General features: G+C 46.3%; 2 protein-coding genes across 5 annotated transcripts in view; both read left to right on the top strand.

The window, feature by feature from the left end:
• The window catches only part of LOC309623204 (rho guanine nucleotide exchange factor 18-like), a 36,537-nt gene extending 20,504 nt beyond the window's left edge, over window positions 1–16,033 (top strand). The window contains exon 9 of the mRNA XM_082379843.1: window positions 10,990–16,033. Coding sequence (XP_082235969.1) covers window positions 10,990–11,084 — 95 coding nt within the window. The 3' untranslated portion in view covers window positions 11,085–16,033. The remainder of the gene's footprint in view (window positions 1–10,989) is intronic.
• ARHGEF18 (Rho/Rac guanine nucleotide exchange factor 18) overlaps window positions 1–25,871 on the top strand; it is a 60,833-nt gene that overhangs the window by 8,461 nt on the left and 26,501 nt on the right. For 2 of the 4 annotated variants that reach the window (XM_082379823.1, XM_082379822.1), the window contains exon 1: window positions 23,771–25,643. In XM_082379823.1, coding sequence (XP_082235949.1) covers window positions 25,264–25,643 — 380 coding nt within the window. In that variant the 5' untranslated portion in view covers window positions 23,771–25,263. Of the gene's footprint in view, window positions 1–23,770; window positions 25,644–25,871 lie in introns of those variants that run through there. The other 2 variants (XM_082379824.1, XM_082379821.1) reach the window with 2 other exon arrangements.

Below are 25,871 nucleotides of genomic sequence, written 5' to 3'. Positions count from 1 at the left end.
GCAAAGTGATTCAGAAATATATATATGTGCGTGTGTGTGTGTGTGTGTGTATATATATATTCTTTTTCAGATTCTTTTCCATTATAGATTATTAGAAGATATCGAGTATAGTTCCTGGTGCTATACAGTAGGTACTTGTTGTTTACCTGGTTTACATATAGTAGTGTGTATACGTTAATCCCAAACTCCTAATTTATCTCTCCTTCCCCCCCACTCTCCCCTTTGGTAACCATAAGTTTGTTTTCTATGTCTGTGAGTCTATATCTGTTTTGTAAATTAGATCACTTGTATCATTTTTTTAGATTCCACATATAAGTGATATCATATGATATTTGTATTTCTCTTTCTGGCTTACTTCACTTAGTATGATAATCTCTAGGTCCATCCATGTTGCTGCAAATGGCATTATTTCATTCTTTTTTATGACTGAGTAATATTCCATTGTGTATATGTACACATCTTCTTTATCCATTCATCTGTCAATGGACGTTTAGGTTGTTTCCATGGCTTGTCTATTGTAAATAGTGCTGCTATGAACATAGGGGTGCATGTATCTTTTTGAATTAGAGTTTTGTCTGGATATATGCCCAGGAGTGGGATTGCTGGATCATATGGTAATTACTAGTTTATTCTTGGTAAGAAGTTCCAGGGACACCCCCGCCTCCCCGCTCCCCCCGCCCCATGCAGTGGTTAAACTTGTTCAGCAGAATGACTCAAAACACTAAATGGAGCGTTTTTTTCCCCTTATTTCCATGAACCATCCTTGTCAAATGCTAAGGGAGCTCTGAGGAGTGAGCACTACAGGGTGCCTTCCAGGCCACTTACAGAGCACTATGGGGGTCCCTGGGTGTCGGAACCAGTTCCTCAACGAAGCTCTCAGGGTCCCATCCATCACGCAGGACAGCTGTCAGTAGAGAAGGAGGAATGACGTTCTTAAGTGCTGTCTGAGTCTGTCTTCTGTCCCGGGGATGTCAGGTTCGTGGGAGGAGGTTGAAATCCACGATGGTTGAGCAGCACATGCTCGCTCCGCAGGTCAAGTCTCCTACAGCTCTAGTTGTGCTTTTTTTTTTTTTTTAAGAAAACATTTTAACCATTTTTAAGTATAGATTCACATTGCTGTGCCTCCATCCCCTCCACCCACCTCCTGGACTTTCTCATCTTCCCAAATTCTGTCCCCATTAAACGCTGACTCCCCAGCCCCCTGTCCCCCACCATTCTACTTTCTGCCTCTAAGAATTTGACTACACTAAGTCCCTCGTATACGTGAAGTCATGCAGTATTTGTCCTTTTGTGACTGGCTTATTTCACGGAGCATGACGTCCTCACCCAGGTGTAGCAGGTGTGAGAATTTCCTTCCTTTTTAAGGCTGGATAATATTACATTTTACGGATATATCACATTTTGTTTATCCATTCATCTGTCAGTGGACACTTGGGTTGCTTCCACCTTTTGAGTATTGTGAACCATGCTGCTATGAACACGGGTGTGCAAATATCTATTTGAGTCCCTGCTTTCAGTTCTTTTGGGTCCATACCCGGAAGTGGAATTGTTGGATCATATGGTAATTCTATGTTTGACTTTTCTGAGGAACTGCCACACTTTTCCATAGCAGCCGCACTGTTTTGCATTCCCACCAGCAACATATGAGGATTCTAGTTCCTCTACATCCTCACCAACCCTTGTTACTTTCCATTGTACCATCCTAGTGGGTGTGAAGTGGCATCTCATTGTGGTTTTGATTTGCATTTTCCTAGCAGTAAGGATGTTGAGCATCTTTTCACGTGCTTATTGGCCATTTCTGTATCTTCTTTAGAGAAATGTTTATTCACGCCCTTTGCCCATTTTTGAATCAGACTGTTTGTTTTTTAATCGTTAAATGGTAAGACTTCTCTACACTCATTGCATCTGACACCAGAGGGTTGTAAGAACTTAAAAGCAAGTCTTAGATACCCATGACCTCTGACATCTCCAGGCATTCCACCAGAAGACTGGCGTCTGGTAAGTATGGTCCCAGGCCTGGGAAGGAAGCAGAAGAATTGGCCCAGGGCAGTCTCCCAACTAGAGACCAGCCAACCTGCTGTCATCCCCCAGTCCCCCAGAAGAGTGGGTTATCAAAGCTGAAGTCATGAGCCTGAAAGCCAGCATGAATCATTAGGAAGAAATGGTGTCACATCAGCCTCATTTCCTCTTCTGGCAGGTGACCGTCTAGTCAGTAGACCAGGAAAACGGAGTGGAACGTGGGGAGATGGGAAGCGTCAGATCGGGTCCTGGACATCATTCTTGGGGGCAGAAGTGAGAAGCACACAGAGATGTTACAATAATTCTGAGCTAATCACCGTTTGGCCAGGCTTATAACTAGTTGGATGAAAGTTCCCAAAGGGCGTTAATTAGTGAGTTAATTAGAGGGAGATCGCCCCCCAGGTTCCATCCTCTGCTCTGTCCACCAGTCCTTTACCATGGAATTTTTTTTTTTTTTTTTGGCTGTGTCTGGTCTTCGTTGTGGCATGCGGGCTTTTAGTTCCCTGACCAGGGATCGAACCCAAGTCCCCTGCATTGGAAGGCAGATTCTTTACCACTGGACCACCAGGGAAGTCCCTACCATGTCATTTAGAAAAGCAAAGATGTGGAAAGTTTGCTTATCAAAGCTGGAGGGGTGGCCTCCATCTCTGTGTCCTAAAATCGGGGCCCCCCAAATCTCAGCGACTGAAGTAGTTAGCTGAAGCCAGCGAGGTGGGCTTCGGGGCAAGGAATGTTTCGATCCCCATGCCTGGATCTCACTCGGCATTTCCTGGCCTGGACGCCGTGGACATTTGGGGCCAGCTGGTTCTCCGTGGTCGGGATGCCGAGTGGCATCCTTGGTGGTGACCCGCTTGATGTCAGGAGCACCCCCCATAGCCCCTGGCAGTCATGATCAAAAATGTTTCTAGATGCTGCCAAATGTCTCCCAGGGATCTGAATCAACCACTGGTCTAAATAAGCAACTATGGACATATAGGATGGGAAAATAGGACTGAATGACAGCCTGTGAGAAAACCTAGAGCTTTCAGTTGATAATAATAGTTTGAACTAGTGGTTCTGAGATGAACTACTCCTCGCCCCCCTTTCCTGTTCCGGTACTACTTGCAACAAAGCAGGGGCCCCTCAGGGCTGTCATTTCCGTGTCTTGTCCCATTCAGTCCCCAGGCAGCTCTGCAAAGCAGTCTCCCTAGCCCTGGAATCTCGTCTACTCCTTGGCTTCGGGTACCGTCCTCTGCCCAAATCTCCATCCCTCTTCTAAACCTGTCTCCTGAGCGCCCCACTCCTGTGTCTAGCTGCCACCTGCCATCACCCCGAGTCCTCCCAAGCAGCTTGGGTCAAACCCGCCACTGCTCCCCCTCCTGGCCCCAAGTCTGCCCTGCCCGTCCCCCACCCCCGGGTCGGTGGCCCTGGCACCCTCCACCCTCGGCCCCTTCCAGTCTGCTGCCCGGTCGCATCCGCTACTTCCAGAGGCAAATCGGAACTAATACCCTCATGCATAAACCTTTCTGTAGCTTCAGTTTCAAGGATAAAGTATAACCCCCAGGGGCCCCCTAAGGCCCACCACAGAACCGTTGCGCACAAGGCATCCCCTCCCCGATTGTCCCTCCACCCCACTTTGTTTCTCCTCGTTTCTCTCTTCCAAACCCCAGACCAGGCACCTCCCTTACTCCCCTGCCTCTCTCCCTCCCTCCCCCGAGCAAATATTTATTGGGCATCCACCCCGCACCAGGCCCTGTGCCCATAACCAACAACACAGAGGTCCCCACCTGCGTGGAGTTTCCTAAGTAAAACATGAAAATGCAGTACCCTCCTCATTATTTGTGGGTTCTGTATTCACGAATTCGCCTACGGGCTAAAGTTTATCTGTAATCCCCCCAAGTCAGTGCCCACAGCGCTTTCTCCGCCATTCAACAGCGCGTTCCTGGCTGAGGTTGAACTGCACACTCCGCCTTCCCGCCTACCCCGTCTCAGCTTGTTCTGTAAACAAGCATCCTTTTTGTGGTGTATTTAGTGCCACATTTTCTGCATTCTTGTGCTTTCTGTTGGCAATGTCGCTGTTTTGAAAATGGCCCCCAAGCCTAGGGCTGAAGCGCTGTCTAGTGTCCTAAGCCCAGGGGGGCTGCGATGCTCCCTCTTGGGGAAAACACGAGTGTTCCACGAGCTCTGTGAGTTACAGAGCTGTTGGCCACGAGTTCAGTGTTAGTGAATCAGCGATATGTATTCAGTAAGTCGCCTTTCAACAGAAACACACATCACACAAGGCTCTGTATTAATGGGTTGATGAAAATATGACCAGAGGCTCTTGGAACCTAACCCCAGATTTGCCCTAGAAGCAACGGCTTCGGTATCCACTAACTCAGTGTTCACAACAACTTTATAGACGTAACTACTGCACGAGTGGGTGCAGAAACCTCCCAGATTGGGCCTCCTTGACCTTCCCCTTCACTTCCGCCCTGCAGCTATGTCTTCTCTCCAACCACGTTTGTCCCCTGCACCCCAGGGGCATCTGCAGCCTGGGATCCCCAGCCAGTGTGCAGGGAACTGCTCACGCCCAGCCTGTCTCAGGAGCACGCCCTTGCCCTGAATTGGAGGCCCTGCCATGCCTGCTGCAGGACAGGCGTCTGTCTCCGCGTCTTGCTCTCCCGACCCTCCAAGCCCCTTTTCACTCAGGACCCCACATTCCAAGGAGCCGCCCCAGCTTTTCCCCATGCTCTGGACCAGCCCGCTGGAGGAGGACAGGTTCTCGTGGGACACGAATGAGTCACACGGGAGATGTGGGGCAGAGCCTGCCCTGGTGGTCCTTACCTTGTCAGTACGGGTTTTCTGAACTGCACACGCTGCACGATAGGTGGCTGCCCGCGGGAGGACCGAGCGCAGCCCAGGGCCTCACCTCCAGCCTGTGAGTGCTCAGAGATGATCAACTCATCACAGAAGGCCAGCATTTATTTTTAAAAGTCATATGCCTTCAGTAGTTACCTTAAAGTAGACAAATGTACTTTTATTTGCCTGTCTTTTGGTGTAGACCCAACAGCCTTTCCACTGATGGAAATTTGTCATGTTTCTTGAAACGAGACCTATGGTAGAGACTCTGCTCTCTAATTTCCATTTAATCAGAAATTTAAAGAAACCTCCGGCCATCCAACTGCTGAATCCTTTGAAATAATTTTAGATTTACAAAGAGTTAAAAAAAAAAAAGATCATGCCAGGTATTCCCTGGCAGTCCAGTGGTTGGGACTTGATGCTTTCACTGCTGGGACCCGGGTTCGATCCCTGGTCAGGGAACTAGGATCCTGTAAGCCGCGTGGCACAGCCAAAAAGAAAAAAGATCGTGCAGAGAGTTCCCACATACCCTGCACCCAGCTTCCTAGCATTAACTTTTTTTTTTTTAAATTATAAATGTCATATGACCATTGCAGAAAATTTGGAAAATAGAAAAAAGGGGGAAAACACCCCAAATCCCTTGCAACTGCAGTTAGTTGTCATTTTGTTGTATCACCTCCCAGGATTTTCTTTCTTTACCCCTGTTTTCCTGCAGGGTTGTCCTTGGTACAGTCATTTGAAAAAGCAGTTTGGTGATGCATATCTAAAATCATAAAGCATTTCTAACCTCTGCCTTTGCAATTCTGTCCCTTTGAGACGTGTGTGTGTGTGATTGGAATGCATACATCTGACATCTGACAACAGGGAAATGATTAAAGCAATACTTACAAAGACCATAGCAGCATGCGAAACTTGGAACGTTGGTATATTCACCGTGATGACAACTGTCGTCGTATACACCCAGGCAAATAAAGATCTGGGCACAGTGACATTTGTAAATGATGGCAAGAATATTGGCCGATTTTCATTTTCTTTTAATTTTTCCTTTAAAAAATTTTTTAAGTTCACTCCTGTACTATTAATTGAGGGATCAAATTCAGGTAACAGTGACATAGGTGACATTTTTTTCATGAGCCCTTACCAGAGTTTCATGAGGGCCGTTTCTTATCAGCCAGGAATCTTTGCAGGTGAAGAGTTTGTACCACATTTGTTCTTCAGGACCATAATATGCAGCTGGCTGGATTTATGCCCAAGAATGTTCCGCTTTGTTTTTTTTTTTTTCCCCCTAAGATGACTCACCACTAGCAGTTTGCCTCAGTTAGTTCTTATCTTTATTAAAGAAGAGCAATTTAGAGAAACGCCATCTTGGCATTAGATATTAATCAGAGATGTGCCTTATTTATCTATGGACTAATTAAGCCAGTGCCCGCCCCACCCCCCCCCAAAAAAAAAAAACCTTTGAGGTTAAGGTTTATTAAGAACGCTCGCTAAGGGCTTCCCTGGTGGCTCAGTGGTTGGGAGTCCGCCTGCCAGTGTGGGGGACATGGGTTCGAGCCCTGGTCCGGGAAGATCCCACATGCCGCGGAGCAACTGAGCCCGTGCGCCACAACTACTGAGCCTGCGCTCTAGAGCCCGCGAGCCACAACTGCTGAGCCTGCGCTCTAGAGCCCGCAGGCCACAGCTACTGAGGCCCATGTGGCTGGAGCCCAAGCTCTAGCAGCGGGAGAGGCCACCGCAGTGAGAGGCCCATGCACCACGGTGAGGAGTGGCCCCTGCTTGCCGCAGCTAGAGAAAGCCGCACGCAGCAGCGAAGACCCAATGCAGCCAAAAATAAATAATAAATAAATAAATAAATATATTTTAAAAAAAAGAACACTTACTAAGAATTCACTCCTAGGCAGTACACCAGCTACTTAATTGACATCTAGTGATTTGGGCACTAAAATCTAGCTGTCCCATGCCAACCTCATTTTTTCCCTTATGCAAAATCAGAGTAATATTTTTCTACACATCGTGTCACCGAAATTATGCTAGACTGCTTGAGGGATCATGGGGACGGATTGGCCCATTTCTGCCGGGATAAAGGTCTCACATGAATAGTTAGCGTATATTTTGTGTCATGAAGCGTCCCTGACTCTTAGATGTCCCGGAAGAAAAAGCAGCTTCGAACAGTTTTCATGGAAGGGTGTGGTTTCTCCCCACGCACCTGAGTTTTTCTTTAGTGTGCCATCAGAACTTTTTAATCAGAGGTCACCTTGCAGTGTGGAAAGGTTTTGAAGAGCCTCCTGCATCTCTCAGAATTCTGGGGCTGGAGGAGCCCCAGGGAGACAGGGTCCTGATCTGGGGGGTTAGAGATGAGACCACCCACGGCCCCGCCCTCATCTTTCCCCTGACAAGCTAGAGGCCACCTGGCCCATCACCCCGCTTCCAGACGGGTAATGGGGTTCCGTCTGGCCTGCTTGCAGACACAGAACTTTAAAACCTGCCAGGAGGGAATTCCCTGGCGGTCCAGTGGTTAGGACTCCGAGCTTTCACTGCCGAGGGTCCGGGGTCGATCCCTGGTCGGGTGACTAAGATCCCACAAGCCACACAGTGTGGCCTAAATAAATAAATAAATAAAAATAAAAATAAAAATAAAAATAAATAAACTCTGCCAGGAAAGCCCACCCTCTGGGGCCAAGGGCAGTTGTGCCTGCCCAGTTCCCAAGGGTGGGAATGTCTTTGGGCACCGTGCAGAGGAGGAAAGCTGTCCTCATGAAGTCAGCCAGGGTAGCAAGAGGGCCACGGAGACCCCAGGAGAAGAGTGGGCTTGGGCAGGGGGAGGTCAACTTTCAGGGCGCACAGGACGGGACAGGTCCTGTCGGGGTGATGCTGGCTCAGTAAATGACAGGTCTGGGGGTGAGAAAGTGCATAAGGTTCTGGGGCGGGTGGGCGGGTGGGCAGGGAGTTCATCAAGAGAGGAGCCATGAGGGTTGACAGACCCTCATTTCTTTCCCCCACCTTCCAGCAGAGCCCAGTCTGTTCCGTGGAGATTTTGTTTGTTTTTTAAGTGGAAAGGTGATAAGTTGTCTTTAAAGTGAAATAGCCAAGGACGGGCTCGCACCCGACCCCTGCAGGCCTCACCCTTGGGTGTCTGCCCTTGACCGTCCTGGCAGGGACCAGGTCTTTCTGTGTACCTGTGCCGTGAGCACAGAGATGGCCGGTGATGTCACCCTCGAGGAGGTCAAGGTTTGATGAGGCCTGAGGCAATGAGATGGAAGCAGTGTGTGCAGGGGGGTGGGGGGCAGGTAGCGGAAGCGCACCGGAAAGCCTAGACCACGAGGGTGGGGAGCAGGGCAGGGCAACCCAGAGGGACTCTGACCTGGCCCCAAAGCTGGCCGAGCAAAGGGGCACCTGGGCCGGGGCCCCCAGGGACTCCACGGCTCCCCAGTGCTGCATGACAGCACACTTGGGGTACAGGGTGCAATTGGTGGCAAGAGGTGAGGCCTGGGAGGGGCCCGAACCCTGGAGAGTCCAGCACAAGCAGGCCAGGGAGTTAGGACTTTATACCAAAGCCATGGGGACGCCGATCAGGTGTGTGGGAAGCCGCGCAGGCAGCAGGTGGGGAGGGACCGGGGTGGCAAGTCTGGACGGGCAGCCACCCAAGGAGGTCACAGCCTTGGCTAAACGGCCAGGACTTGTCCCGCTGGCACGGAGGGAGGGCCCTGCACAGAGGGGCGGAGGCTCCCGAAGAGCACGGGGAGGGGCCCCAGGGACAATGCGGGGAGAGAATGAGTGTGGGCGGAGGGGAAGCCACCTCTTCCTGGGAAGTGTGTCAAGTCCAAGTTCCCTGGTGGGGGGAGGCCACGTGCTCCCAGCTCACCACAGTGCTCAGCAGGGCTCTTTTTTTTTTTTTTTTTTTTAATTTTTATTGGAGTAGAGTTGATTTACAACATCGTGTTAGTTTCTGCTCTACAGCAAAGCGAATCAGTTATACATATACCTATAGCCACTCTTTTTTAGATTCTTTTCCCATCTGGGTCATTACAGAGTACTGAGTAGAGTTCCCTGTGCTATACAGTAGGTCCTTATTAGTTATCTGTTTTATATATAGTAGTGTGTCTATGTCAATCCCAATCTCCCAATTTATCCCTTCCCCCCGCCCCCCGAAGAGCTCTTTTGAGTAGATCTAAAGTATCTGAGAATCCAGACCCTCGACCCTGCTTGCAGAGTGTGACCCACTAAGCTCCCCAGTAGCTGGGGATACAGCGCTCGACCAGACAGCGGCCTGCTCTCAGGAAGCTTCCGGACAGGCTGTGCTATGGTGGGGGAAGATGGACTGTGGAAACAAGGGGTGGGGGACCCGGCTGCTAAGAATTTATCCCAGGAGAGTATCCATTGCTGATGAAGTGTGTCACGCAGACGTCCATCACAGTTTAATTTACAACCACGGGAAACGTTGGAAATACCCCAAGAACACGACATGAGAGGAATGGTCGTGTTTAATAAGTGATTTTACAGCCACTGCAAAAGATTTCCATGAGAAAGCTGTTGTAAAAGCTTTACACGATATATTTGACAGGCTGGCAGAATGTTTATGACACATCTTTAGCAGAAAGGCAGGATGTAAAATTAAGTTTGGGCAGGAGCTCACCCGTGTATTAGGTCAAACCGTGGGAAATGGTCGTTTTTGTAGGTCGGAAATGGTCGTTTTTGTAGGTCGGAAATGGTTGATGGTTGGCGACCATGTGACCTCATTGAAATGAACAGAAATAAGAATGGAAAGGAATGTGCTAAAACAGGAGCAGTGGTTCCATCTGGTTTGTGAAATCCCAGGCGGTTGCTATTTAATTATTATGGAAAACTAGAAATCCCTCGTCTGTGTTAACGTCACCTGTTACATAGGGGAGCCCCCCAGGAGAGCCCAATTCCACGCCCACCCATGAGCCAGCCCTTCATGGGGACTGCCATCCTGGACTTCCTTTCCTCCAAGCATCACCCCCATCCTTCGGCCCCTTCCTCTCAATTCACGGCTGGAACCCCTCAGTAGTTCTATAAACTCTGCGGGGCATACCCCACTCAGCCCGAGTTGGCCCTCATGGGGGCCTCAGTCCGCCTGCATCCGACCCTCCATGGTACTTATTAGAACACAGCTTTCTGGGTGCCACTTCCAGCCAATGAACTCACTGAACTTGGCCCAGGCCCTAGATAAACTCCAGGGCAGGCTTGGCCGGCCAGCAGCTTGGCCCTCCTAGCTCTGGTTATCGCACTGATACTGCTGTGACCTAAGATGACCCACCCTGTGTGCACTACACTGTTGGTTTATCGAGCCTGCCTGCAGGCACCAGAAACCCCTTTGGTTTTCTCACCTGTGCTGCTGCTACAGGTGGGAACCTCCCATGGCCCCCATCTTTGCTGAATCTCTTGATATTTCCTCCATAGTAGCCTATCAAGATGGTTTTGTGTTTGGGAATTCCCTGGCGGTCCAGTGGTTAGGACTCGGCACTTCCACTGCAGGCGGCCCAGGTTCGATCAGTGGTCAGGGATCCTGCGTGCCACGCGGGGCGGCCCAAAAAAAAAAAAAAAAAAAAGGAGCTTTGTGTTACTTCATCTCTCTGTCTTTATTTCCAAACAAAATCTGGGGCAGCTTCTCTGCTCCATGTCATCTGTGAATTTGATAAGCGAGCCTCCTATGGTCTCATCTCAGGCAAGACCGAGGACAGAGCCCTTTGGCATTCCACTAGAGACCCTCTTTCTACGTAAGATCAGTCCATTACCAAGCTTGAGTGTGGATGCCCAGTAAATTTTAAAGTCGCCCAGCCTGCACTCATCAGTTCTTAATACCCCCTGGAATTTACATGGATGTCATGAGGGATTCAGCCAGCACCTAGCTGATACCACAGGGGCCCGTATCCACTCTGTCTCCCCACTGTGCCCAGAGCCACGAGGATTAGCGACCCATTTGCTGTAGTGGCTATAAACACCTTCTCTCTGTCTACTCTCCTGTAGGGCTGCAAAGTACACCTCTCAGAGTTTAGTCTTGATTTGTTCCAGGAAACGGGAAACCCAGGATTCACAGCCTATTTCCCATCCCCACAGCCCATAAGCCATTTTTTGCCAGTGATTAACATCGAGTTTGTAAGATTAACTTCCTTCCTCTTTTCCAATCAGGGTCTCTTTGCCCTTCTGTTGTTTTCTGTCACTCTGCCCTCCCTGGCTTCCGAAAGGCACTCCACACAAGCTCAGCCAACTGTCTCCGTGTCTGACGCAAAAGTTGTCCGATCTGGCGACTTTAGTTGGTGCCATCTGTGTCCCTGGACAGCCATGTGCCAGGTACTGAGGAGTTGAGGTCAGCTACACGTCCCTCGTCCTGCATTGAGCTTCGACGCCCTTCTCAACGTGTTTTCTCTGATCCTTCCTGGTCCAAGTGCCATCTCACCAACAGAGGAGACAGAAGGAAACCACGGTTAAGGAGTCTCGTTTTAGGGAGTTCCCTGGTGGCCTAGTGGTTAGGATCGCGGGCTTTCACTGCTGTGGCCCGGGTTCAATCCCTGAACTGAGACCCCACGAGCCACGCGGTGTGGCCCAAAAAAATGGGGAGGGGGGAGTCTCATTTCTTCTCTGTCAAGTGGTATTATGTGGACACACTCTGGGTCCTTTAATTTTGTTTTCATCTTTAATAGAGGTAAAATATGCATAAACTTTATCATCTTAACCATCTTTTTTTGTTTTTATTTTATTTTTAATTTTATTGAAGTATAGTTGATTTACAATGTTGTGTTAATTGCAGCTGTACAGCAAAGTGATTCAGTTATACATATGCACATTCTTTTTTATATTTTTTCCCATTATGGTTTATCACAGGATATTGAATATAGTTCCCTGTGCTATACAGTAGGACCTTGATGTTTATCCATCCTGTATATAATAGTTTGCATCTGCTTATCCCAAACTCCCAGTACTTCCCTCCCCCAGCCCCTTGGCAACCACAGGTCTGTTCTGTGTGTCTGCGAGTCTGTTTCTGTTTTGTAGATAAGTTCATTTGTGTCATATTTTAGATTCCACATATAAGTGATATCATATGGTGTTTGTCTTTCTCTGTCTGACTTACTTCGCTTAGTATGATAATCTCTAGGTCCATCCATGTTGCTGCAAATGGCATTATTTCATTCTTTTTGATGACTGAGAAATAGTCCACTGTATATGTATATTATACCACATCTTCTTTATCCATTCATCTGTCGATGGACGTTTAGGTTGTTTCCATGTCTTGGCTATTGTGAATAGTGCTGCTATCAACATAGGGGCGCATGTATATTTTCAAATTATAGTTTTGTCTGTGTATATGCCCAGGAGTGTAATTGTTGGATCATATGATAACTCTGTTTTTAGTTTTTTGAGGAACCTCTACACTGTTTTCCATAGTGGCTGCACCAATTTACATTCCCACCAACAGTGTAAGAAGGTTCCCTTTTCTGCACACCCTCTCCAGCATTTATTATTTGTAGACTTTTTAATGATGGCCATTCTGACCTGTGTGAGGTGGTACCCCATTGTAGTTTTGATTTGCATTTCTCTAGTAATTAACAATGTTGAGCATCTTTCCATGTGCCTATTGACCATCTGTATGTCTTTGGAGAAATGTTTATTTTTGTCTTCTGCCCATATTTCGATTGGGTTTTTTGGGGTTTTTTGTTATTGAATTGTATGAGCTGTTTGTATATTTTGGAAATTAAGCCCTTATCAGTCACATCATTTGCAAATATTTTCTCCCAGTTCGTAGGTTGTCTTTTTGTTTTGTTTATGGTTTCCTTTGCTGTGCAAAAGCTTTATCATCTTAACCATCTTAAGTGCACAATTCAGTGGCACTAAGTACATTCACCCTGTGGTGCAACCATCCCCACCATCCATCTCCAGAACTTTCTCATCTTCCAAAACTGAAACTCTGTCCCCATTAAATGCTGACTCCTCATCCCCCACCCCCAGCCCCTGACACCCACCATCTACTTCCTGTCTCTGTGGATGTGACTCATTTAGGGACCTCACATGAGTGGAATCATACAGTACTTGTGCTTTTGTGTCTGACTTATTTCACTGAGGATAATGTCCTCAAGGTTCATCCATGTTGTAGCAGGTGTCAGAATCTCCTTCCTTTTTAGGGCTGAATAACATTCCAGTGTTATGAAAGGACCACGTTTCGTTTATCCTTTCATTCATCGATAGACACTTGGATTGCTTCCACCTCAGCATTACTGTGAATAATGCTGCTGTGAACATGGGTGTCCCTAAATATTTTCGATTATTTGTCACTTCCCTCCCTCTGTCCCAAGAGGGGCCTGGCCCATTCCTGACCTTTTGAAACATAACTCGGAGCACCCGCACACACATACCTTTTCAAATGTTATTCTTTTGTTTTTAACAAGGCTCAGTTCCTCCCGAACTTAACTTTTTTTTTAAAAAAAGGAAACTGTCATTTGAGAATAGTTTTCAATTTATAAAAAACTTGCAAAGAGAGTACGGAGTTTCCTTATACCCCCCACGTAGTTTCCCCTGATGTTCACATTACTGTTGACTAAACTCCGTACTTTATTCAGATTTCACCAGGTTTTCTGTGCCAGGATCCAGCCCAGGAGCCCACATTGCACTTAGCGGATTTCACTTTTGAGCTACTTCCCTAATATTGTCATCCTTTGCAATTATGCATTGTCCAGTTCTAATAACCAGTCCTTGAAAATCTGAACTTGGTGGTCTTCCTTGGCAGCCCCTCATCCTCCTCCTTCAGATCCTGCCCCCTTTCCTTACTCCTCATGATTCTTCATCAAATCATTTTCCACATTTTTTATTTTATTGAAGTATAGTTGATTTACAACGTTGTGTTAATTTTTGCTGTACAGCAAAGTGACTCAGATATATATATATATATATATATATATATATATATATATATATATTCTTTTTATATTCTTTTCCATTATGGTTTATTAGGGTATTGAATATAGTTCCCTGTGCTACACAGTAAGACCTTGTTGTTTATCCATCCTGTATGTACTAGTTTGCATCTGCTAGTCCCAAACTCCCAATCCATCCCTCCCCCAGTCTGTTCTCTATGTCTGTGAGTCTGTTTCTGTTTCGTAGATATGTTCATTTGTGTCGTATTTTAGATTCCACCTATAAGTGATATCATATGGTATTTGTCTTTCTCTGACTTACTTCGCTTAGTATGATAATCTCTAGGTCCGTCCATGTTGCTGCAAATGGCATTATGTCATTCTTTTTTATGGCTGAGTAATATTCCATTGTGTATATGTACCACATCTTCTTTATCCATTCCTCTGTCAATGGACATTTAGGCTGCTTCCATGTCTTGGCTATTGTGAACAGTGCTGCTACGAACATTGGGGTGCATGTATCTTTTTGAATTATAGTTTTGTCTGGGTTCATCTTCCAAATTTTTAAGACCCCCCCCCTTCCCCCTTTACTCTCAGATATCAGGTCTTTGAAATAAACCCCTCTTTTCTTCTTCTTCTCGAAAGTAAACTCTTAACACAAAACCAAACAAAGGAGGAATTATCTATAATCACAATAGGCAGGCATCTACTCATTATAAAACATTACTGCATTTTGGTACCAACATATTCATTGATGTCATTGGAGAAAAGGAAAATGCCATTCAGGTGATGAACCTCCAAGTTATCTACCAACCAACCCATTTCAGAGAGAGGAAGCTCCTTGGCCATTCATTTTTGTTATTGTTTGTTTTTGTTTTAATTTTAAGGTACATATGCTTCCTAAGTTGCAGGCCCCGTTCGGGAACGTAACATTCACAAATGTCAGGTGTACCCAGCGAAATGTCATTTCAGACCTGAGCTTTCCAAAAATCTTTTACTTGGACTAATTTTCAGCAAGATACACATGCATAAAAGATCACGCAGTTCCCTTTTCTCTAGACACAGGCAGACAATGAGTTGGGCACAGTTCCTTAGCTAAACAGACAAGGTACAGTTGCCCACCCCCCATATCCACAGGTTCCACATCCTTGATTCAGTCAACCAAGGATCAGAAATACTCCAGAAACTTCCAGAAAGCAAAACTTGAATTTGCTGTGCTCGCAGCCAACTATTTACCTAGCATTTACATTGTATTAGGTATGATAAGTAACCTTGAGATGATTTAAAGCATACCTGAGGGTGTGCATAGGTTCTATGCAGATTCAGCTGAACAGTGTGGGGGGTGGGGGGGTTAGGGGCGCTGACCCTCTGTGCAGTCGAAAATCTGAGTATAACTTTATAGTTGGCCCTTCATATCTGTGGCTCCACATCCTCAGGTTCAACCAACCACGGATTGTATAGTACTATAGCACATATTTAGTGGGGGAAAAAAATCCGCTATAAGTGGACCTGCACAGTTCAAACCCGTGTTGTTCAAGGGTCAACTGTATTGATACTTTGCCATTTCATATGAGGGACTTGAGCATCCTGGGTTTTGGGATTTTGGCATCCTTAGAGGCCCTGGAACCAATCCCCTCTGGATACCGAGGGATGACCGTATTTAACATTCACGCTAATAACAAAGTAAATTTTTCTTTTTTTTTTTAAATTTATTTTATTTTATTTAATTTATTTATTTTTTGGCTGCGTTGGGTCTTCGTTGCTGCACGCGGGCTTTCTCTAGTTGCGGCGAGCAGGAGCTACTCTTTGTTGCGGGGCGCAGGCTTCTCATTATGGTGGCTTCTCTTGTTGCAGAGCACAGGCTCTAGGTGTGCGGACTTCAGTAGTTGTGGCGCGTGGGATCAGTAGTTGTGGCTTGCAGGCTCTAGAGCACAGGCTCAGTAGTTGTGGCACATGGGCTTAGTTGCTCCACGGCATGTGGGATCTTCCCGGACCAGGGCTCGAACCTGTGTCCCCTGCATTGGCAGACAGATTCTTAACCACTGTGCCACCAGGGAAGTCCCCAAAGTAAATTTTCTCTAAGCCTTGCGGTGATGTTGGGGATTTACTCATTAAGAGCAGATTCTCCCATGAGGTCGGGGACAGGCAGGGATGGCTGGCCCAGGGCCGTCTGGCAGCTCTCTCAACCAGGTATCATTTCTTACCATCCACACCTTTGCTCATTTCTCTTTTACATGGTGGCCCCTGGCAGAGGCTTCTGCACGATGTCCCCAGGTTTCCAGCCAGGACAAAGTCTTGTGTTCGGCCACTCTCAGTGGAGCAGCCCCACATCCCCGTTGGGTGGCTCTTTTGTTGTTGTTTTTTTTTTGGCCGCACTGCGAAGCTTGTGGGATCTTTGTTCCCCAACCAGGCATCAAACCCATGCCCCCTGCAGTGGAAGCGCCGAGTCCTCACTGCTGGACCACCAGGGAAGTCCCTCTCATTACTTTTTATACTCTTACAGTCTCTTCTCCCAAATTATGGTGACTTGCCATGAGGTCCTCGGGCATTTCTCGTTTTCACTGTAACCCTCTCTGAATGTCTCCAAGCCTTTCTTACAAAGCACTATTCCCAGACCCTCCTCCTTGGCCATCAGAACTGCTCTCTGAGATCTCGGTTGAGTGTCCATCACCTTCTGCAGGAATTCTTCTTAAGAGGCCTTCCCTCTAAGAGATGAAGGAAGGGAAGAAAGAGGAAGGCTGCTTGTTCTTTCTGCTTAGGTGTCCAGTGAGTGATAAGAGAAGCTCTGGAATTAAATGAGTTTGCAGGAAACACGGCTTTATTCACTGTGTTCTGGTCTGAATTGTGTTCCCCCCAAATTCCCATGTTGCATCCCTAATCCCCCAGCGTGATGGTAATAGGAGGTGGGGCCTTTGCAAGGTGATTGGAATAGATGAGGTCATGAGAGTGGAGCCCCCATGATGGGATTAGTGCCCTTATAAGAAAAAACTCTAGATAGCTTGTTCTCACTCTCTCTACCATGTAATGACCCAGCAAGAATGTGGCCGTCTGAAGCCAGGAAGCAAGCCCTCAGCAAAGGCCGAATCTACTGTCACCTTAGTCTTGGACTTCCCAGCCTCCAGGACTGTAAGGCATAAATTTCTATTGTTTAAGCCACCCAAATTGTTATTTTATTATGACAGCAGGAGCTGTTTATGACTTTGGGCATGAGTGTTCTTTCTTTTTTTTGTTGGTGGTGATGCTTTTGTTTGTTTCACACTTTTTCTTTTGAAATCATTACAGATTCACAGGAAATTGCAAAGGTGGTACAGAGAGGTCATGTGTACCCCTCACGCAGTTTCCCCCACTGGTTACTTCTTTGTAACTAAAATATAATAGGATATCAAAACGAGGAAATTGTCATCTGGACAATATGTGAGTCTGGTCCAATGCCATTTTATTACATGTGTAGATTCCCACAGCCACCACTTCCCTCAAGATGCAGGACTGTTCCATCACCACAGATTGCCCTTGAACTTCTGCATTATATTCTCACCCACTCTTCACGCGCCCGCCCCCCCCCCCCCACGGATAACTCCAGCAACCACAAATCTTTTTTCTATCTCTATAATTTTGTCATTTCAAGAATGCTACATAGGGAATTCCCTGGTGGCCCAATGGTTAGGACTCCGCACTTTCCCTGCTGGGGGCCTGGATTTGAGCCCTGGTTGGGGAACTAAGATCCCACAAGCTGCTCGGTGCAGCCAAAAAAAAAAAAAAAAAAAAAAAAGAATGTTACATAAATGGAATCATATGGTGACCTTTTGAGATTGGCTTTTATCTCAGTATGATGCCCGTGAGATCCACCCAGGTTGTTGTGTGTTATCAACAGTTCCTTTTCCTTGCGGAGCAGTATTCCGTGGCATGGGTGGACCGCAGTTTGTCTGACCATTTACTCAGTGAAGGACATCTGTGTTGTTTCCTGTTTTGGCCTCAAAGCAGCTGCGAACTGTCATGTAAAGGTTTCTGTCTGGACCTGAGTTTTGCATTTCTCTGAGATAAATACACAAGAATGCAATTGTTTAGTTTTCTTTACAAACCACCCAACTGTTTTCCAGAGCGGCTGCACCCTTTTACATTCCCGCCAGCAATGTATGAGTGATCCAGTGATCCAGTTTCTCCACATCCTCACCAGCATTCAGCATCTTCACCGTTTTTTATTTTAGCCGTTCTGGTAGTGACGGCTCACGGTGGTTTTGCATTTCTCTGATGGCTAAATGATGTTGAACATCATTTCATGTGCTTTTTTGCCATCTGTATATCTTCTTCAGTGAAATGTAGTCTTCATCTCTTATGCTCATTTTCTGAATGGGTTGTTTGTATTTTTACTGTTGGATTTTGAGAGCACGTCATATATTCCAAATGCTAGTCCTTCGTCAGATAGGCAGTTTGCAAAATATTTCCTCCCACTCCATAGCCTGTCTTTTCATCCTTTTAACAGATCTTCCACAAGCAAATGTTTTTGTTTTTTTTTTTAAAGGATTTTTTTTTCTTTTTTTTTTTTTAAAGGATATTTATTTTACTTTTTTTTTTTAAAGGAATTCCTTTATTTTTATTTTTTATTTATTTATTTATTTATTTTTGGCTGTGTTGGGTCTTCATTTCTGTGTGAGGGCTTTCTCTAGTTGCGGCATGCGGGGGCCCCTCTTCATCGTGGTGCGTGGGCCTCTCACTATCGCGGCCTCTCTTGTTGCGGAGCACAGGCTCCAGACGCGCAAGCTCAGTAGTTGTGGCTCACGGGCCTAGTTACTCCGCAGCATGTGGGATCCTCCCAGACCAGGGCTCGAACCCGTGTCCCCTGCATTGGCAGGCAGATTCTCAACCGCTGCGCCACCAGGGAAGCCCAAGCAAATGTTTTTAATTATGACGAAGTCAATTTAAAGATATATTTTTCTTTTGTGGATCAGGCTTCTGGTGTCATAGCAAAGAACTCTTTCACCCATCCAAGCCCCAGTTCCTGAAGATTTTCTCCTATTTTAGCTCTGAAAAGTCTTATAGTTCTACATTTTCTGTTTAAATCTGTGGTCCATTTTGAGTTCTTGTTTGTGAAAAGCATGAAGTTTAGGTTGAGGTTCATTTTTATGCCCACAGACATGGCCATTGGTCCTTTCTGCATTAACTTCCGGAATTATCCATAGAATAATACAAACTGTTTTGTAGAATAGTGATTTGCAAGCATATCGCTTGATGGTATAACCCACATGTCCTGCATGATATTTACGCCAAAAATATATATTTGCTACTATATTATCCTTTTGCTATACGTGAAGGATTTTTCAACACAGATCTCTAGATCACTCATTATTAAACATTAATTCTCAACTTATAAATCTTCATTCCAGAAGCAATTAACTGTGGGTGGTAGCAGTACAGGTTATTTCTACTTTTATACTGTTTTGCGATTTTTAAGTCTTCTGCACACGCAGTCAAGAAGATCCCGCAATTCTTTTTTAAGTGATGTTTGCTGGGTTTGACATAATTTGGGAATGGGGGGGGGGCTTATGTATTTTTTTAATTTCAGGTTCACAGAGAGTATTCTTTCTGGCTCACATTTCTAAGCCCCAATATGCCTGTTTTTTTTTTCTTTTCTTTTTTTTTCTTTTTTTTTTTTTCTCTCTTTGTCCTCTGAGGCATGGGGTTAAGGTTTGGGGTTTGGGGTTTTTTTTTCCCCCCTCCTGTATTTTTGTTTTTTTTCTTTTTTATGCTGTCTTGCTTTTGTAACATCCAACTGAAGCAGGGCAGAGAAATCAATGAGTTGTCTCGGCATTGATTTAGTCTATTCCCAGGTGGCTGCCAAGCCGGGAACTGTGAACTGAAAACTTCATTTGGTATCAGATTTTCTTAATTGTCTCTCGAACACTCACCCGCAGCCCGTGCTTGCTAGAACTCTCCAGAGACAGGTGGCACTCGCAGCCTGAGAGAAAAGTCTTCGAAGACACAAAGAATGGGGGCAGGGAGGGGGGCCTAGGACCTGGCCAAATATGAGAAAAGGGGCAGCTGTTTCGAAGCCAAGCCTTTGAAACTGCCAGGCAGCTGGTGGTTTTTTTGTTTTTAATATTTATTTACTTATTTGTTTGTTTATTTTGGCTGCTCCGGGTCTTAGTTGTGGCATGCGGACTTCTTAGTTGTGGCATGCGGGATCTTTAGTTGCGGCATGCGGGATCTAGTTCCCCAACCAGGGATCGAACCCAGGCTGGCTGCATTGGGAGCACAGGAAGTCCCCTGCGTGACCTTTTGCAGAAAACTGCAGGGACCTCTGTGCCTGGGCCCAGCTGCCTCCCAAAGATGTTTCCAGTTACTTTCCCATCGAGCAGCAGGAGGAATCTGCCATTTAGAATATAGGATTCTTTTTTTTTTTTAATTGAAGTATAGTTGATTGACAGTGTTGTGTTAGTTTCAGGTGTACAGCAAAGTGATTCAGTTATACGTATATATATCTATATATTCTTTTTCAGATTTTTTTCCATTACTATTAATAATTAATAATTTCCATTATTATAAGATATTGAGTATAGTTCCCTGTGCTATACAGTAGGTCCTTGTTGGTTAGAATATAAAATTCTTGCTTGGAAGTTGGTGTTTCTAGAAGCCAGTATGCTTCTAGATTATAAAGGACAGTTTAAGCCCAATTAAGATGGTCACTTGATATGTCATAATGAGTTTCCTTGAAAAATGACTTTCAGCAGGTCCTTAACTATCAGGTCTTGTTCATGGACTTTCCTCGTGGGTCCTTACATTCCCCCAAGGGCTGATGGGGTTGTGCTTGTGTATCAGAGGATTTATAGACTGCAGGTCACTTGGGAGCCTAAGTACGCTGGAAATTAGCCCCTATTAACCTGAACTTTGTGGCGTGGGGTCTGTTGTCCAAGTAAAATCCCAGAGTGGGATCATCGTAGCTGTCACACCAGCTTAGTCGTCTGATTTGCTCACAGAGACCACACTTGAAGAAACCGAGGCAAAACAGGTTTTAAATAAAAAAAAAAATCATGAGAAGAGGCTGCTGTCTGTTTGTGGCTGAGAACGGGTGTGTTTTTTCCTCCAAGCCAAGAACTTTTTCCATTTTCACCGTTCACTTCTCATTGTCATTCGTGGCTCTCCTCTGGGTCCCCTCTGTGGTGGACCGGTTGTGCAGCGGGCCAGGAGCATGCCGATCGATGGCACCTCTCAGCGGTGGGCAGACGGTGCTAATTAAGCTCCGAATCGGGTTCGATGGCTGTGCAGACAGCACAGCCCAGATCCCAGCGACCCACCACCCCCTGTCTGCCCCACCATGGCTGTCTGGTTTAGGAAAACACGAGGGCAGGATAAATACAGATTCCTGTCTGTCTCAGAGCCAGGGGCAGCATGACTAAGTCATACTGGGTGTGAAACCTACAAATCACTGGGCTTGTTCTCCTGCAGAAAGGTGACCCTTCTTCACAGGAGTTTATCCGCTGAACAGCTTTAACTGAGGTATAATTCACATATCATACAGTGCACCCATTTCAGTGTACGGTGCAGTGGCTTTTAGTGTATTCAGAGTCACCGCAATCAATTTATTTTATTTTATTTTTGGCCATGCTGCACAGCTTGGGGGATCTTAGTTCCCCAACCAGGGGTCGCACCCAGGCCCCCACTGGACCACCAGGGAATTCCCCCCCTTTTTTTCCGCAATCAATTTTAGAACCCCCAAGAGGAACCCCATACCCATTAGCTGTCACCCTCCAATCTCCCCAAGTCCTAGGCACCTACCTATTGATCTACTTTCCGTCATTGTGGATTTACGTATTCTGCATGTTTCCTATAGATGGAATCCTACACTGCGTGGTCTTGTGTGCCTGACCACTTTCACTCAGCAGGATATTTCCCGGGTCCATCCACATCGGAGCATGTTTCAGCATCTCATTTCTTCTTTAGATGAATGCTATTGCATTGTATGGATGCAGGATTCTGTCTTTGCAAATTCACCTACTGGCTAAAATGTATTTGTAACCCTCCAATCAGTACTTGTGGGGTGTTTTCACAGTCACGTGCAGAGACACTTGCGGTGAAAAATGTGAGGCACTGAGGCGCACGTTCCCAGCTGAGGTCGAACAGGCCGTGCCCTGCATTCTTGCTTCGGTTCATACTGCAAACACGTGTCCTTTCTGCAGTGTATTTGGTGCCACACGTTTTGCCCTTTTTTTTTGGTGGGGGGGAGCTCTTTGTTGGTGATTCGGCAAAGGGGCCCCCAAGCATAGCGCTGAAGTGCTGTCTAGTGGTCTTAAGCACAAGAAGGCTACAGTGGGCCTTACAGAGAAAATCTGTTAGACCAGCTTCGTTCAGACACAAGTTCAAGGTTAATGAGTCAACAGTATATGTTAAATGATGCGTTTTTCAATAGAAACACACATAAAACAAGGTTACAGGATGACCGGTTGGCAAAAGTGCAGCCAGAAGCTCCCCTAGGAGCCGTGGTTCCGTATTAGCTAATTCAGTCACTACCGCGAATAACAAGAATTGACTGTAACTTTTTATTCTGGAGTAGTTCAAGACTTACAAGAAGTTGTAAAAATAGACTTCCTGTGTACCCTCCACCAGGCATCCCCCACTCGTGACATCTCACATAACCATAGTCCAGTGGCAAAACCAAGACATTGATACAATGTTATCAACTCAGGGACAGACCCTATTTGGGTTTTGCTAGTTGTTACCTGCACTCTTGTGAGGGAAAGGGGAGTGTATGTATCTATGAAATGTTTTCCAGGTGTAGATGTAACCAATACCACAGTCAAGAGGCAGAACTATTCCATCACCCTAAATAAACAATGATTTCTTTTTTAAAAAACGGTGGCAAAATATACATAAACATAAAAGTGACCAGTTTAACCAGAGTACAGTCCAGTGGCATTAAGTACATTCACAGTTTTGGGCAACCACTACCACCATCCATCTTCAAAACTCTCCTCATTTTCCCCAATTGATACTCTGTCCGTGTTAAACAAAACTCCCCATTCCCCTTCCTCAGCCCCTGGGAACCCCTCATTCTAATTTTTCTCTCTATGAACCTGACTCCTGTTGGGACCTCCTAGAACTGGAATCCGAGGGTATTTGTCGTTTTTGTGTCTGACTTATTTCACTGAGCACCGTGTCCTCACGTTTTGTCCACGTTGTAGCAAGTGTCAGAATTTCATTCCTTTTTATGGCTAAATAAAACCCCGTGAAACAGTGATTTCTTGGCACCTGTTTTGTGGGAGGCACTGTCCTCCATTCTACCGGGGAGACAGCCAGTGATCAGAATATGTAAATTATATCATACGTTTAGGGGGCCAGTTCATCATTCTTTTAGCTGGAATTCTACCCCTTGTACCCTTTTGAGTCCAGTGGTACCTGGGGCCCCTAATCATGACCCCCAAGACATGAAAACCTCCAAGTGTCTTCTTAATCATCCAAGGAAGATCTAATTCCATTTATCGTAGATTTAGCATTACCGATCATTTTCTAAAAATTCTCTGGAACCAGTGATTCTTAGAGGGTGTTTAGGGTGACTTTTCCTCCCGTGGGCTGTTTGATTAAAGCAGAATCCATCCGACTTCAGGCAGGACCTCGGATCACAGGAGCAATCTGTCAGCCGCACCAGGATGCCAGGGCAAAGTCTTCATTTTAGCATTTGTCCCATATTTGTACATTCAGATCATAATTGCCTGGGTGGAGTTCACTGGGCGTAGAAATGCCGGGAAGTGCCTGCCCTGGACCGTGGAGGCCTCGATTTATGATTTTCACCATTGCAAACGGGTGTTGGTATGTGAGCGACAGCCTTGTCACCTTTGTCTACTATGATAATAGCCATTGTTAGCTATTTATGATCACGACGTCAGGATGTTTGAGGTCACCGACCAAATGGCATCACGTAGTCTCCGTGCTGCTCAGAACCAGAGTCCCAACTGCTTTCCTTGTGTGACACAGAGAAACTGGTGGGTGGGTGCATTGGGGACCCAGGAGCCGGGTCAGGAAGGCCACTGGACAGATTTCTTCTTTTTTTTTTCTTTTTTTGGCCATGCTGCTCGGCATGCGGGATCTTAGTTCCCTGACCAGGGATGGAACCCGTGTCCCCTGCATTGGGAGCGTGGAGTCTTAACCACTGGACCACCAGGGAAGTCCCCAGATTTCTTTTCAAGGCTGCTGTTTGTCTTAGAGCAAAGCTTTCAAATGTGGCTTTCACCCTGAGAATAAATAAATTAGCCAAGCGGCCGGTCGCAACTAGGCTTGACTTAAATGGTCGACTTGTCAAAAAGGAGGAGGAAAAAAAAAACCAGCCTCATTAATGACAGCCTGGCTTTCCAAGAGCTGCATCTTTCCATCGATGGGGAAGGATCAGTGGGTACAATACATCTGAACATTCCAACTCTTTTTTTTCTTTTCAATACATATTTTTTAATTAAAAAAGGTAAAAATTACATTCACATTCTTTAAACACTTATTCTAATATCACATTATTTTTTTAAATAATTTGACTCTTTGTCTCTTAACTTGTGTTCAACATCCTTTCTATTCAATATCCAATCTGATGCTAGATTTCTGTTTTTGTTGTTGTTTGTTTTTGTTTTTGTTATGTGTGTGTATGTATGTGTTTGGGTGTATGTGTCTAAAGTCCAGTACAATCATGTACTTCAAGTATAATTATAATAGATCAATACTTGTCTCTAGATTATGACCTTAATAGAACATACAAATTCTTGCTAGTACCGAGTATGAAAAAAGTTGCAGATTTGAATCAGGTAGTCCTGTGAGTGATGTCATGGGCTTTCATTTATCAAATATAAGTGGCACTGGACATTGTACACATCTTCTTAATTCTCACTGTCCTTATTTATCAAGGTGAAGATAAGATTGCATACCTTGATACTTATTGAGAGGATCGAATGAATTAACATATAACATATGGGAAGAACATATTCAAGTATATGATCTATTGGAGGTAGTTGGCATCGACAGTAATATCCCAACTCTTAACGAGCAGATGAGGGCAGACAACCCTTCGGGACCCCTGTTGTGTGTTAGGTTGGTTTACGATCACCTTATAATATAGGATCAGGGCCTCTCATCAACCTTGGGAGTCAAATTCTATCAGAGCAATTACGAACAGTGGCGCGTGCAGCCAAACACCAGAGACCCCCATGGTCTCCGCATCTCAGAATCATCCTGACAGCCGGTCTCAGATTAATTACAATCTGAGATGTGTGTGATGTCGGCACAAGCTCCCAATCCGTGATCTTAAGACTCTTTGCGGTGGATGTAAGCTGCTCTTTGCTTTTTACCCCCTACCAAGACGGAGGGGTATGGGGCGGAGGAGTAGTCGTGTCATTCTTATTTTACCTGCGGAGAAAATACTGTGCGATTTCCACACTAAATGGTCACAGCGGGGACCAATTTCCTGCCCTCCATACCCGAGGCTTCAGCCAATACAGTAAGAGAAGCAGCTTTCCATTTCTAGAAGGATCACCCCCGGGGCTATAAAAACGGCACAGCCCGGCTGGGTCTCGGTGCCCCCAGCGTGACCATGGGGAACGCACACTCCAAGAGCAGCGACGGGGCCAGCTCGCTCCGCGGCCGCCCCGAGCTCTCGTTCTACAGCTCTTTTCCCAGGAAGTGGAGCGAGAACGTCTTTCTGGATAACGAGCTGCTGACCTCCAAGATTCTGTCCGTGCTGCGGCCCCAGTCGGAGCGGGGCCTCCGGACGGGCCACCTCCGCTACCCTGCCCACTTCCTCAGCACCAGCTCTGTCTTTGCCTCCGTCGCAGCATCCCTGAAGGAGCACCCGAGGGCCACCCTCCTGTCCGATGGCAGCCCGGGCCTGGCCAGGAATGTCGGCATGACGGTCTCGCAGAAGGGGGGTCCACAGCCAGCACCCAGCCCGGCGGGAACGGGGACAAGACTTGGGTGAGTCGGGTACTCCCTCTGCCACAGGGGCTGACGAAGGGAGGGAGCAGGGGTGACTTTCCTCAGGGACCCCGAGGACAGCCTCTCCGAAAGGAGACCCTCGGGGTGGGGGTGGGGGGGGTTGGGGAGAGCCCCACCAAGCGGCGAGATTGCTGTTAACACCTGCAGCGGCGAGATTGCTGTTAACACCTGCTTTGGAGATTCACTCCTTTTCCTTTTTCAAAAATG

The sequence above is a fragment of the Balaenoptera borealis genome (assembly GCF_965194805.1).
Source record: "Balaenoptera borealis genome assembly, chromosome: 2".
Lineage (NCBI taxonomy): Eukaryota > Metazoa > Chordata > Mammalia > Artiodactyla > Balaenopteridae > Balaenoptera > Balaenoptera borealis.
This window is presented reverse-complemented; position numbering and strand designations above follow the sequence as displayed.